We start from the raw sequence: 14,082 nt of genomic DNA on the forward strand, positions 1-14,082 counted from the left end.
TATCTTTACATTTGGGTACTTTAGCTCTCAACCCTCATCAGAGAAGCTTCTATTTACCATAGACGTTGTTTAACATGGAGACCTACAACTTGTCAAAGTGCCAGAAATCAGAAACTACAGAACTGTTATCCCTCATCCTTCGCTTCCTCCAGCATTTGCTCAGTTATCCCTGTGATAGAGGGGATGGGGAGAGTGTAAGGGTCAGAGATAGTAGATGACAAGAAAACCATATGATTGGACAGCAGGGCATCTGCACATATAAATTTACAGTAATTGATACAGCATACACAGAATCTATGTAAGCTTAAGCCATGCCAAATCCCAGCATGGAGATAAGTGTTAGGCATAAAATCCTATCCCTAACCATTGAGCTATTAGCAACTGTTAGCTGCTGGGAGAACTTAAGAATGCAGCCCCTGGTAAGTTGACAATGCATGTGTGGAAAACTATACATGCAAGAATATTTGGGCAGCAAAATTTTGTATTGGTGGCTTTAAAATTAATAACTTTGAAAAGGACACAAAGTTGGGTGGGAATGACAGGGGAGGTAGAGGTAGATATGGAAAGAGTTGAGGGAGGGGTGCATATCAATCAAAATACATTGTATGAAAGTCTCAAATAAGTAATAAAAAATTAAAAATACAAAGTAATTTTTAAGTTATATGTAGATGAGACCATAAAGCTATCAGTGAAGCTATGTAGACATATGGCACCTTCACGCTATCTAAGAAACCATTTGCTAACTCACCTATAAACGCACATTATAATGGAGAGCTAATGTCTCTGTTCTCTCATTTGGAATAACTAAAGTAATAGCTACTGAATTTTCAATAAAGTTAAAGACCAGCAGCGGGAACAGATAAGCAGTATCCTGAGAGCTATAGCATGCCTAGTACTTCAAACCGCTTCTTGAGTATAAGCATGTATTAGGTATCTGGGGACTAGACCAGAGAGTTGCAATAGCTATCATAGGTAATTCACGAATATTAAGAATTCAATTTCTCATTAAAATCAATGAGGAATGTGGATGGGCTGCGATAACCTATCAATTCTTTACAAATAACCTACAAAATGACTTAGACTTAAAATGCGTTGGAACAGGAGAAAGGAAGATCCTCAGCTTTATTTTTTGATAATAAAACGCCCCGTATTTAACTAGAAAAATATGTACTAGAACAAATTCTCTTGGGTTTCCACATTTATACAATGCTTACATAGAAATGTGCAGATAGTGTACAGTGTGGACATTTTACACCCATGGCACTCAGAGGCTGCAGGGAAAGAAGTGGTATCCATCTTCTCTGAAGCACCTGTACCTGCTGCCCCTTCGGCTCTGTAAATCGGTTCTCCCACAGCTGGGCAACACGCCAGTACCAGCAGTTTTGGCCACACTGGCTGAATGCCTTGGAACCCTATGTGTTGCTGTTACCAGTTCTCTCACAGAGCAGGGTGTCACTATATTTTATTAACCTGCACCAGGGCAGTGGTGTGTTTCAGAGGACTTGGACATCCACAATGACAACTGTAAAGAAGAGAATTGGTTAACTGAAGAACAGATGAGAAATGGCCAAGTGTAGTCATGGTAGGATGGGCAGCATCTGAAAATATCCCCTCACTTCCATAAATACGTTACTAAAAGGTTTTCTGTCAATATGAGGGGCTCACCTTAAAGGATCATAGCAAAGAAAGCTGTAGGAAAAAAAAAAAGTTCTAGGATGGAGTTTAGTGTAGGGAAGGGAAACCACATGAAAAGTGAAATGCAAGAGTTACTTTTGTATTTGTTCTATGTCCAGACATTTTAATGTAGTAGCTATACTTTATATAAAGATAAAAACCCCTATTCTTTTTAGCCTAACAAACTTCAAAAACATCCAGCTGAAGAAGAATCAAGTGCTTATTTTTTGGGCCAAATCCAATCTCTCAAACTGGGCAAAAAGAATTTGAGATAAGAAAGTGACTTGCCAAAGAAAACAGTGAACTCTGTCTTGTGCTCTGCAAGAGAAGTTATGCTATCAAGAATAAACGTCAGAGGACTGGCTAGGCTTCTTGAAACAAATATTGCTGATATGTCTTGATACCGGGATGAATGAAGAAAACAGTATCCTTTGTGTATGGTAAGGAGGAACTTCCCCAGTACTTTGCTCGAATGTTCGAATGTGTAAGGAAGTCGTATTTCCAACAACATGTTCATGCTTACACTTTCTTGCTTTATGACTATCGAGGTATTGGGGAAAGTCCTGAGGGGGGGGGCGTAGAAATAAGAACTCAAGTTGAAATTTTGTGGACAAAGTACTATATTTAAAATTTGTGGAAGACATAAAGAAATAAGTTGGGATTAAGGGAAAAGCATGATGATAATGACAATTTTTAATCTTCAAGTCTGAAGAAACCAGGCAGCAGTGCATGAAAGCTGTACTTAAGTCCTAAAGATTTCGTGAGAAGGGAAAAAGCAGACAATTCAAGGAAGCACGGGCTGGGGAGTGTGTGTGAAATGACTGGAACTCCATAGGTCTTTCCTAACAGGTTCTGAACCCACACCAGCCCACAGCTTTGCTTTTCACAACTTTCTCTCACATCTGTCTTCAAAGCAGTCCGTGGTCTAGGAGAGCTGGTATTTTTAGTTTTTAAAAAAAATGTTCATTCTAATTCTGTGTACATTTTAAAATGAAAATAGAATGACATCACTTTCCCCTCCCCCCTCCAGCCCCACCCAGGTATCCTCCTCCAGCCCCTCCTATGTCACCTCCCTTGCACATTCTCAAAATAGTTTTAATTGCTTTTTTTTTTTTTTGGCTTGTGGTTGTGTGTGTGTGTGTGTGTGTGTGTGTGTGTGTGTGTGTAGAACCAAGGACCTTACACACATTAAGCAGGCATTCCCTGGCCTAGGTCCTAGCTAGCTTCTTGGGTTTTACTAATTAACAGGCCTGTCTAGAATTATAATAGCAGTTTGGGTATTTTAGCATAATGGACTAAAACAATCTGTTTGGCAAAATCTGTAGCCTGATCACTAAGAAAGAGAATATGTTCCAAACTTACTGACATAGATTTGAGAATTGTGTAAGGCTGTGAATTAAAAGTTTTTTTTTTAAAATCAGGCTTATATAAAATGAATGCAAAAATACATACTTCAGTACTTGATCCTCTAGACGAAGAAATATATAACAGACCACAAGCAAAGATGGTGAAATTTGAGACAGGACTTGGGTACTCACTATGTATCAAGTACATGGTTTTCTCTCTACATTTTTAAAGTAGTCTAACTGTCCCAACTTCCACTATACTACCTCTGTGAAACAGTGATTTCATTTTACAGATGAGGAACCTGAGACAGAGAAACAATTCCTGAATGCCTTTAAACGGTCTAACTGCAACTTTAACCTTGAGAGACCACAGCCTATGTTTTTGGATAAGAAAGTTTTTTATGTTTTCAAATGTCAGGGCCGAATCATTTCTTGAGAACTTGTGATGATCTCGGCTGACGCTGTGCTTTCAGTTAATAAGAGGTGCATTTTTAATAAATCATAAACTGACTTACCTTCCAGTTTTGTCAGCCCCGTGGCTCAAGCATTTCTTGTACTTCTAATGGTGCCTTTTACAAACCTATTACTTTATAAAGTTTGGCCACTTTTAAAGATTAGTTTTTCCATTCACATCAAGATTTGTTTAATTTGAATCCATATACTATGTGAGGACTAAGAGTAAACTCGCACATTCTCTGTTGTAGTCTTGTTCCTCATCCCCCAATTTCATTATGGGTATTACGAGCAGCTTTACAACTTTGCTTTCGGGCCGTTCATAATGGTTTACCAGTGTACTGAGAGCTATCAGAAATTTACCAGTTTGTCATAAAAGTTGTTAATAGTAGGTGTACATTATATAGAACTTGCTGTAATCTGATTTGTCATTTCTACAGTCCATTTTTTTAAACTAAAGCTTCTTAGTTTTCCATTCAACCGTACTATTTTAGATTAACCCTTAATATTATGAGACACGACGAAGTCCCATTATTTACTTGTGCTGAGAATATAGCTCAGCTGGCTGAGAACGCACCAGGCCCTAGGTCCCAGCACCTAGGCTACAGAACCATGAAATTAACTCATAAGGGGGAAAAAAAAAAAGTAAGGTATATTCCTATACGACATTCACAAACGCGTGTTTCATCTTGAATTAAAGAGACAACAAGGTGTTTCGAATTTGATACAGAGAAAGATGGAGAGGGATGGTTTCCAATTCACAAGGCAAGAAAAGAAAATGGTATTCAGGGATCATCGGAGCGTAAATACTACCCAAACCTATCCTACGAGATCCGCCAGAAGGGCAGTGGACGTATTTTGTGAGTCTGTTTCCAACATCTATGAAGATGTCTTTTCTGATCTCGGCAAACGCCTGTCCCTCTACGCCCCGGTGGCGGCCAGTACTAAGTTCGAGAAACCAGAGGCACCTGCCGCTCTGACCGAAACCACGCCGGCCGACCTTTCTCTCCAGCTAACCTAGACCTTCCTCACAGGCGGCCTGAGAGTCCCAGTTCGGAGCCTGACAAACACCGCGCGAAGTGGACGCTCCGCAAAGCGGAGCGGTGCTACAAGATGCAACCGGCCTCGGTCTAAGTCTGCGCACGCGCGAGGTGGCACGGGGGGCGGGGGAAACTAGGCAGTAATAAGACCTCAACCCTGCTGTGCCTTGTCGCTCCCGGAAGGGGGCGGGGCCTGGCGCGGACACGCCCCGGCGCGCAGCAAGCGAGGGGGTGTTCGGCCGTGCCGAGTTTCCGGCGCGCTCCCCCGCGTCCCGCGTCCCGTGGTCTCGTCCGCCCCTGCTGCCATGTTGGATTGTGCGGCTACTGCCGCCGCCGCCGCCGCCGCCGCTGCCGCCGCCAGAGGACTGGAGGAGTAAGGAGTTTAGCGCAGCCGCTGGAGTGCGAGGACAACGACCATCCGGCCCGAGCCAAGCAGGGCGGGAGTCCGGAGCTTCCCTGTCGGCGCGCGGCCTGAAGGCGCCCGCCGTCAGCTCCTTCCCTCGGCCTCCGCGCGCCGGAGGAGCGACGGGATGCTGCGTCTGTAACTGCCGGCTCGCGCCCCTGTCACCCGGAGTGGGACCGAGTGCTCGCCCACCACCAGAAGAGACGGCCCTGGACACTCCACCCCACCGGCGACACCATGAGCTCGGGCCAGCAGCCCCCGCGGAGGGTCACCAACGTGGGCTCCCTGCTGCTCACCCCGCAAGAGAACGAGTCTCTTTTCTCCTTCCTCGGCAAGAAATGTGTGGTCAGTGACCGAGACCCCTGTCGCCATCCCCAACGTCTCCTTGGCGGGTTCGGGCTGGGGTACTCAAGAGTAGGATAGAGAAGGGGGCGGGCTCGGCACCGCTGGAGTGCTACTGGGGGCCAGGCCTCCAGCCTCCCGGGCCCTGGTGCTCCCCTCACCCTGCGTCCCGGGAGCAGGCCTGTCCGGGCTGGGAGTCGCTTCCCCCAGCTGCTGGAAAACAAGGGAGTGTCACCTCCGTAGGCCTGCCCAGAAGCCCTGGTCGGCCGGGCCGGGTCCATGCCCTTGCTGCAGGTTCAAACTTTACTCTGGACCACAAGGGGATTTTCTTCGTGCATCAGCTGCTTAATCTCAGAACAGAATCCCAGCATTGGCCCTTGCTTCACTTCCTACTTCTGGATCTGGGTTATCTTCTTTAACAATGCTAGAGGTTTTGGGAGTGAATAGATGGGCAAAGAAGCGAAAAGGATTTTCCGTTCCCCTTAGGATTCCAGGAGAAGATAAAGTAGAGTGAAGGTTCACGGACACTTCGGATCAGAGCAAGGGCAGGAAATGCGCCTGCTCCCCATGCAAAAAAAACGGGGTTTATTTCTCCAGCAGAAACTAGGCCTAGTTTCTACTCTCCGCCCCACTGTTTTTTTGTGTTTTTTTTTTTTTCCTTTTTTTTTCTTTTTCTTTTCTCCCTTGCGGTGGTGGTGGTGGTGCTGCTGCTGCTGCTGCTGCTGCTGCTTTCTCCGAAGCCATGCTTAGGGAAGCGGCAGATTCTATTGGCCTTTGGGATCAAAAGTGGTTCTGAGTTTGGTGCTGTGAGGCCCATCCCAAGCCCAGATGGCGGATTGGGAGCGAGCAGTTCTGTGGGAAGGGGAATGGGTACTGTTGACGGAAGCATTCATTACATTGGCTGCAGGCATTTCTGCGGGTGGGGAGGTTTTCCTTGGTGAAGGCCTTATCTTGATCTTCCTGAGGTGACTGAGTTGAAAAGGGGATTGTTGAAATGCTGGCTGGCTCCCTTTCTGCCATCTGTTTGTTGGCTCTCTTAGAGCGGAGCAAGTACCTCTGGAACCCAAGAAACACCCAGAGAAGTTTCAGCCGAGCAGAACTATTTCATATCTTCACTTAGCAATATTAGATATGTCAAAATCAGACTACACTTGCTGAAGGAGTTAAGAGTAGACAATTTCTGGAAAGTTACCAGATTAATTGTTAACTTCATGAGCTTCTGTCCATGTCTACTTTTGGAAACCAAATCATTCCATTGGACTTAAGATTTATTTCTTGTTCTAAAATTTAGGTTTTAAAGAACATTGCATCCACTGACTAGAAGTAGAAAACAGTGGTTCAAAAAAGAAGAAAAGGAATTTGGGAGAAAACTTTAAAGATAAACCAAGTCCTTCTTCCTCTATAGTTCTTTAAACAAGTGAGAAAATGGAGCTCTTGGCCCCAAGTCACATAGTAATTTAGGAATGTAACTGGAACTATATGCCCAGTTACTTTGTACTTTCCACTACAGCATGTTGTTTTGTGAGGATTCTTTCCCCTTACTGATTTGTCTCTCAAAGTGGTGTTAAGTGGTGTTAATGTAAGTTTCTTAAAGGAGCATTAATTTTTGCATGTTTTTCAGTTCAGGGAAATCTCCAGGTTTTTTAATGTGAGCTGCCTTGTGAGCAGGGTAAAGGTCAGCTTTGCTGGTTTGGTACCTTTAGTCTACCGTCTACCAAATATTAAGTAGCTTACCGTTCACATACCAGGCCCTTGAACTTCAGGCATTGCAGACATTCGTGTTCTAATACACACATTGCTCAGAGCTGAACTGTAATGTTTATCCAGGGTTTCAAGGAAATGACAGATGTGGGAATATATTTCCATAGACAAAGGTAACATGGCTCACTGTAAGCACAAGTAGTCAGTGCGCAATTTCTCTACACCATATATTATTAATCAACTTTACCTTTTGAATTGCAGTAACTTAAAGCCACATTGTTGTTGCCTTCTCTTGTGAAAATTAACTGTAAAATATGTAGCCCTTGGCTTAATAGAGAGCAATGTGAAAGTTGGTGTTCTGGAGTCATCTTTGAGGCTTTGCTATCTTTTTTTTGAGCTTAAAACAACAGTGAAAAAGCATTCTCATAAATCGAGCAGTAAATTTATAGGTTAGACCTAATATAGTAAGCGGATACATTCAGAGCTCTATCTACAAAGTTAAGAAACGAAACCATTTTCTGGTGCCAGATTTGAAGCAAGTTCTTCATTCCTTCTTTCATCGAACAAACCTGCATTGGGTAATTGAATGTTGAGGTCAAAAATCAAGATTGATGCTTGCCCTCAGGGAACTTGGTGTCTGAAGAGGGAAAGAACATGTAAACTGATGAGTCAGTCAGTCCTTCACAAGACAGACGATAGCTTTGTAGTCTAGTCAGGCAACTTTGAACAAGCCCCTTAACCTTCCTGTTCTATCTTTTCCTACTTGTAAAATTAGAATGCTGTCTTGTGCAGTGGTTGTGTGGGTTGGGAGTATATATAAATATCTGAAAACTTGTTAGAAACAGAAGGAGAACTATAGAGCGATGGGAAAATAAGGGAAAGTTCGATAGAATGGGCAACATCTGAACAAGATTAACAGGTGCTCACTAGGTTAATAGATGATATGGAAAATCATTTATTACTAGTAATATAATTACGTGGAAATTAGGAGAGTTTGTTAGGAGACAGATTTTTGCCTGTATTTATGTATGTATTGGGATTATTGTAGAAATTATTAAACGTGTGTGGGTAGGTCCAATTCCTTCATAATTAGGTTTCTTAGGTCTAAGGTAGACCTTGATCATTTCTTTCTTTATTTTTCTCTATTTTTTTTAAATGAGGCTTAGTGGGGAGATTGATATATACTACAGTTTGAGAGCAGAAGTTCATTTCTGTAGGTAATTCTAGAATTGTCACATTGGAAACATTTGATGTCACATTGGCAGTCATAGGTTTTCTTTTGATTGAGTTTGTGTTTTGTGAGTTAAACAAGTTCTTTTAGTGCAGCATTTCTTTGTCTTAAGATGTCAAGGTACATTTCATAACTAAGACAGGTTCAGTTGAGGAATATGTGGGGGAGCCACATATAGGTCAGGGTTCACGTTGATAGTATACTTGGGGTAAGGCGGAGGCAGTGAAGAAATAAACTGTGGATGGTGAGAGGAGTGACAGAGGAGGTCCAGTAGGTATTTGTAGATGCCCCCATAAAATAAGAATGAGCCTGAACTAAAACAGTTAGAGGAGTCAAAGGATTCCCAGAATGGTTATGTCCCACTTAGATGTAGATGGTGAGTAAGGTAAGGGAATTGCAGTAAAGGCAGACATTAAAGGAGAGCAGAGAAGTATGTAGACACACACATTTCTCATTTTCAGGAAATAATTGGTTTTATGGAAGAAGTGACTCTTAGAAATGAATCTGTTGCTATGTATATATAATTTTAATAAATAGACTTTATGGAAATTCAGATTTCATTTAAAGTTAAACATAATAAGTGAATGTGTGTTCTAACTTACATGGAATTAATAGTTCAGCTATCTTTACCTGGAAGTATAGTTTCATAAACTTAAAGAACAAGATTCACTTACTGTAAAGTACTGTTGACTTTCAGGTAGAGTGACAGCTAACTTGTGTAAGGAGCGCGTGCATTCATCTTTGCTATGGAGTTTAATATGTGTAGTCCCACGGAAAACCTGTAGCTAGTCCTAGCCAGCCTCCTTTTTCTGAATGGTTTGAGGCTGGCAAGGGTTGGCCTGCCATACTCACCTGGGGTTTTTTTGTTTTGTTTTGTTTGTGTTTTTTTGTCTGTCTGTCTGTCTGTCTCTCTCTCTCTCTCTCTCTCCCTCCCTCCCCTTCCCCCCTCCCTCCCTCCTCTCTCTCCTCTCTCCATTCTGTTTCTTTCTTGTCTTGTTTTTCACTATTAAACTATTAAATTTCTTTTTATCAATAAGTGTTTTGCCTTAATTCCCTTTACTTCCTCAGCCCTTGCTTTTATTACTCATCTTCATTAGTTAAATTGTGTTTCCTCACTTTGTGTGCAGTTCTGAGAGATGGACCTAACTAACACCTTGGCATGTTTCTATAATTTTCACATCACAGGTGAGTGAATATTTCTTGATTGAATAATTATAATTGGTCGTTTGATTCAGACTTAGGAACCTAGTCAGCATTTCTCACTGCTTGATCAAATTGTAAAACCTTCATATTGTTGGCAGAAATTATTACCTAGAGTTCAGTCTTTCTTCATTAAGCAAAGTGGTTTCATTCCCTTGCTAAGCTAATATCTTCTTGCCTGAATTAGGGCAAGAGTGGTAGAAGAAAGTAGGATATGCCTTTCACTTTGAGCAATGAGAAAAGAAAGCTAAGATTCACTGGATTTGGAATATACAACCATGAAAAGTGACCTCCTTTGGCACAGGAAGACGGTAAAGACCAAAGTATGATAGTGTGAACTATAGGACAGAGAAGGGAAGAGTAGAGCCTACATTGTAAAGCCTGCTCATTCTTTGTTCTGTAGAATTGGCACATTTCCCAACCTTCGCATCTAGGTCTATTAAAAAGGTCTCACTAAGGGGTTTTAAAGAATTTCATAGTTAGGTAAACCATATAAGAATGGGTGCCACTATAAAGTACTTTAGGAATTTATAGAAGCATATGCAGAAAGTTGTTACTGAAATTACTGTGTTTGTTCACATTTTCCATTGATAGCAAACAGATTTTAGAGCACAGATAGCTCTGAGTTAGGTAAGTCAGTTATAGCAGTTTAAGTCACTTAAGTATGAAGTCTATAAAGAAGAACCTTTGAATAGACTTCTCTAAGGAGTTTTGAGCCTCCATACTTGTTTCTCTTAAGCCCATCCCTACCCCTTTGTTCTGCCACTGTTGGGCCAATTCTTTTTCTGTTGTGGACAGTGTTGGGTATTTTATTTAATATACTTCATTGCAAAAGTTATCCTTTAGCTTTAAAGTACTACTTACAATTTATACCAACTTGTTCAGTCGAGAAATAAAGTCTACTAGAATGATCCAGAAGACTTGGCTAGAACCCTCATTGTCACCTGTGTTAGTCTGTTGGCTGAAGTTCTGAAGGGATAAATTCCATCCTATAGTGCTGCTGAACAGTTTCGTGGTGTCTGCAGTATTTTTTGTATTCAGAAACAGAGTGTATAGATTTATTGAGGCAAGGCCTCTGTAGCCCAGACTAGCCTCAAACTTGGGATGTAGGTGTGGCTGAATTTTAATTCCTGATCTTGCCCCTCTAACTCCAGAGTTATGGGATTGCAGATGTGTAACTATGACAGCCTAACCTTTAGGGTGTAAAGTATGATATATTTCAAGTCTATAAAACCTGGGAAGAGTAAGATTCAAATGAAACACATGATGATAATATCCCATTTATTTTATTTCTGTCCATATTCCACAGAATATTAAATAAATGATTTTAATGGACATATGGTGCTTGCTTTTTTCAATTTTAGTTAGAAAACTATTTTAAAAGCATAGTCAGAGTTGAGCTTTGTTTTATATTATTTTATAGCTCTAAAAGTCACAGCTTTCTTCCCACATTTAACCTAGTATTATGAACACAATTCCATTTTTACTATAAAGATTCTGGAAGCAACACAAGTCAGTACATTCTTATTTACCTTTATAAGGTGTGCAGTTATTTGCAAGTGTAATTTTTATTGGCTTACAAATAACCTAAAATAGTAATTCTTTAACTGGTACTAGTTATCAAATAGAAGATTTTTGGTTTCTTCAACTGTGTTCATAAATAGTGCATAACAAGAATAAATCTCGTTTGTTTACTACATCACTATCAATACTTATAGGTGAGGATTCCATCAATTTAATAAATGGTAGTGAAAAAAATAAATAGCAAACTCCACCCTCACTTTTTAGTTTTGTGTGTAGGTATATGACACAGTGATAACTGGCCTAACATATGGAAAGGTTTGGGTTCTCAGGTTAGTCAGAAATAGGAAAACTTCCTTTGGAAAGTAGGGTCAAGTGAAAGATACGCAGTAAGTTTATAGTTTAATTTCATTACCATTTCAGTATTCTAGACTCTAGCATTCATTTTAGTAGTAATTTGTTTAGACATTCAACTTGTCATTGAAGATTTACTAAAGGAATCACATTTGTAAAAGAAATGCTCATTAAAGATTTGCTAGATTGAAGCAAAGGGGAAGTGATAAAGAAGTCCAGGCATACATGATAATATAGTAGAATTATCACAAAAACTATATGCTCAGTAACAGTTTAAAAGTCTTTATTTACGGTTGGGGATTTAGCTCAGTGGTAGAGCGCTTGACTAGCAAGCACAAGGCCCTGGGTTCGGTCCCCAGCTCCGAAAAAAAGAAAAAAAAAGTGTTTATTTACAAAGTTAAACATTTATCTTAGGGTTGAAAAAGCTGGGATTATTCACAGGCAAAATACTTACCAGTCCTGTAGTTCCAAATTTAAAAAATAAGAAAATTAAATCTTTACATACTATGATGATTGAAGTGTAGAAGAACACTCAGGGTTACAGAGGGGAACGGTGAGTCCTTGTTTGACTTGGCCAGCACTGGAGCAGGATGACATGCTACTTTTCTGGTTGCTGCGACAAAATGCCTGACAAGAGCAACTTGCAAAACAAAATATTTATTTTGGCTCACAGTGTGAGGGCACAGCTCATCTTAGTGCGGTGTGGCAGTCGGAGCAGGTTAGCTGTGCTAGCAGGCCAGCGGGAGTGAGGATGGGCTGCACAGATGTTACTTCTGCCTCACTTCCTCCTTTGTGATCTTTATTCAGTCAGGACAGGACACAGTGATAACTGGCCTAGCATATGGAAGGGTTTGGGTTCTCAGCTTAGTCAGAACCCCTTGGATGTTGCTCATTTAGGATAGCTTAGCCTTCTTCCTTTAAAGCTGTCTGGCACATAGGCATTCCCATAATCTCTCTCCTGTCATTCCAAACCCAGTGAAGAAACACAGGAGATAATGATCACAGGTGTTTTTCCATAAGCAGTTTGAAGGACTAGCGAGATGCTTAATTTAAATAAAAAAAAACCCAAAAACTAGTACTTTATATGTTACACAGATTATCTTTTTTATGCTAGAGGTTTGTTTCCTTGTCCATTTATACCTATTTCATTCTTTTATTCTTGCATTTAATGCCATATTACTACATTGTATGAAGGTATAGTTAATATAACAGGTGCTATATATAATCAAGTACCATAAACCAGGTAGTTTATAGAGCAGTGATTCATTGTTCTCAAGCTTGAAATCTAAAATCAAAGTACCAGCAGAGTTTGTTCCTTCTGGAGAAACTGGGAGTGAATCTTCCATACCTGTCTTCTAACCTCTAGTAGTTACTTGCAATCCTTAAGGTCCCGTCTCCATCCATTCTTTGCTTTACAAATAACATGGCATGTTATACTCATTTTGTCCTCTCCATTTACAAGGACACCAATCATACAGTGCTAGGATCAGCCTTAATGACCTTATTTTAACTCGGTTATACTTGTAAAGGCCCCCTTCCCAAATAGGATTACCTTCATAGGTGTGAGGGTTAGCATTTCAGTGTAACTTTCAAGAGGACACAATTCAGCTTGATATCAGTATGTATTTTGACTTTCAAAAGAAAGTTTCTGTAATAAACATTCAAATGTGTCCTCTCCAGTATTTATGTAGAGTAAGTTGTAAGAAATAAAGCTAGAACCACATAGGCAGACAACTGCCTAAATGTCCTGCAAACAGTTGTCACAAACTACCTTTCATCAGCAGGAGGGATTTTAGAAACGTCTTACTGGTGAAAGAACCTCTCTGCTGGATTTGTAGGTCTAGTGAAACTGAACAGCTTTCATATCTGTTGAGCATGCACATTCTTCTTAGGCTAGTTATTTTCTCTCAGTAATTTGGAAGAACTATTGATTGGTATTGGGTAGTAGTTCGTATCATACTGTTTTTAGTAATTTGTGGTTTACCTTTTGCTAAAATTACCTTGATGCTAATGGTCATTGAATAAATATTAAATTTTCCTTTGAGTGTTACTGTAATCTTACATCTTTTTCTCCCTTCTGTTTCAAAAGCTTTATTTTCATTTAGTTCAAGGTTTGGGGGCTCGGGGGCTCCAGGAGACTTACAGAGTTATTTAGTGGCAGGAAAGATTCAGGCATGAGCTGGCCGCTGTAGCGCAGGACCTCTGGTAGTACTTAAGGATGATGTACTTCTTAATCTTCCCCAGGGACAGCTGGGGCCTGGCCAACCTCAGCTTCTCAAGCTCACCTCCGCATCCTGGAAGTAGCTCTTATGGAAGTTGTAGAAATGAGAGATCTTTAGGTCAAAACCCAGGTCACGAAGATCCAAGCCCTGGTTCAGGTTCTCTAGCACATTGGTTTTACTCCCACACAATCTTGAGAAGGCTTCTGTACCTCCTGAACAGCCTATCAGGTACTTTGCATCTTGTATAGACAATCCTTGAGCCCTCTTTTCTTCTCAGGAGTTTAGGAAGAAGTGATCCATCACATTGCCTGAAAGTGTAGCCTAGAGAGAAGCATCTGTAGGTGTACTGAAGTTACAAAATACCCAGCAGTTTATTGTAAACTCCACCTCTGATCATAAGTGATCTGCAGTGTGGAAGATATCCACAACTAGATGCTGGCGACTGTTTCTGGGGTAGGCGAGAAGGTGCTGCTGGAGAGAGTGGAAGGTAGCTGAAAGTTTAAAAGGAGGGAGTCAGTCCCAAGTCTGTTCTGTACAAACATTGTTGAAGCAAGACACAGATGTAGGGTCTTGGATGACCTGCCTTGTTATATCA

At 41.0% G+C, this 14,082-nt stretch overlaps 1 protein-coding gene across 1 annotated transcript in view; it reads left to right on the top strand.

Moving 5' to 3' along the window:
* The first annotated feature begins 4,764 nt into the window (after positions 1-4,764).
* Wasl (WASP like actin nucleation promoting factor) overlaps positions 4,765-14,082 on the top strand; it is a 48,740-nt gene continuing 39,422 nt past the window's right edge. Inside the window, exon 1 of the mRNA XM_032906868.1 lies at positions 4,765-5,261. Within this exon, the coding sequence (XP_032762759.1) occupies positions 5,154-5,261 (108 nt within the window). The 5' untranslated portion in view covers positions 4,765-5,153. The remainder of the gene's footprint in view (positions 5,262-14,082) is intronic.

The sequence above is a fragment of the Rattus rattus genome, chromosome 6 (assembly GCF_011064425.1).
Source record: "Rattus rattus isolate New Zealand chromosome 6, Rrattus_CSIRO_v1, whole genome shotgun sequence".
Lineage (NCBI taxonomy): Eukaryota > Metazoa > Chordata > Mammalia > Rodentia > Muridae > Rattus > Rattus rattus.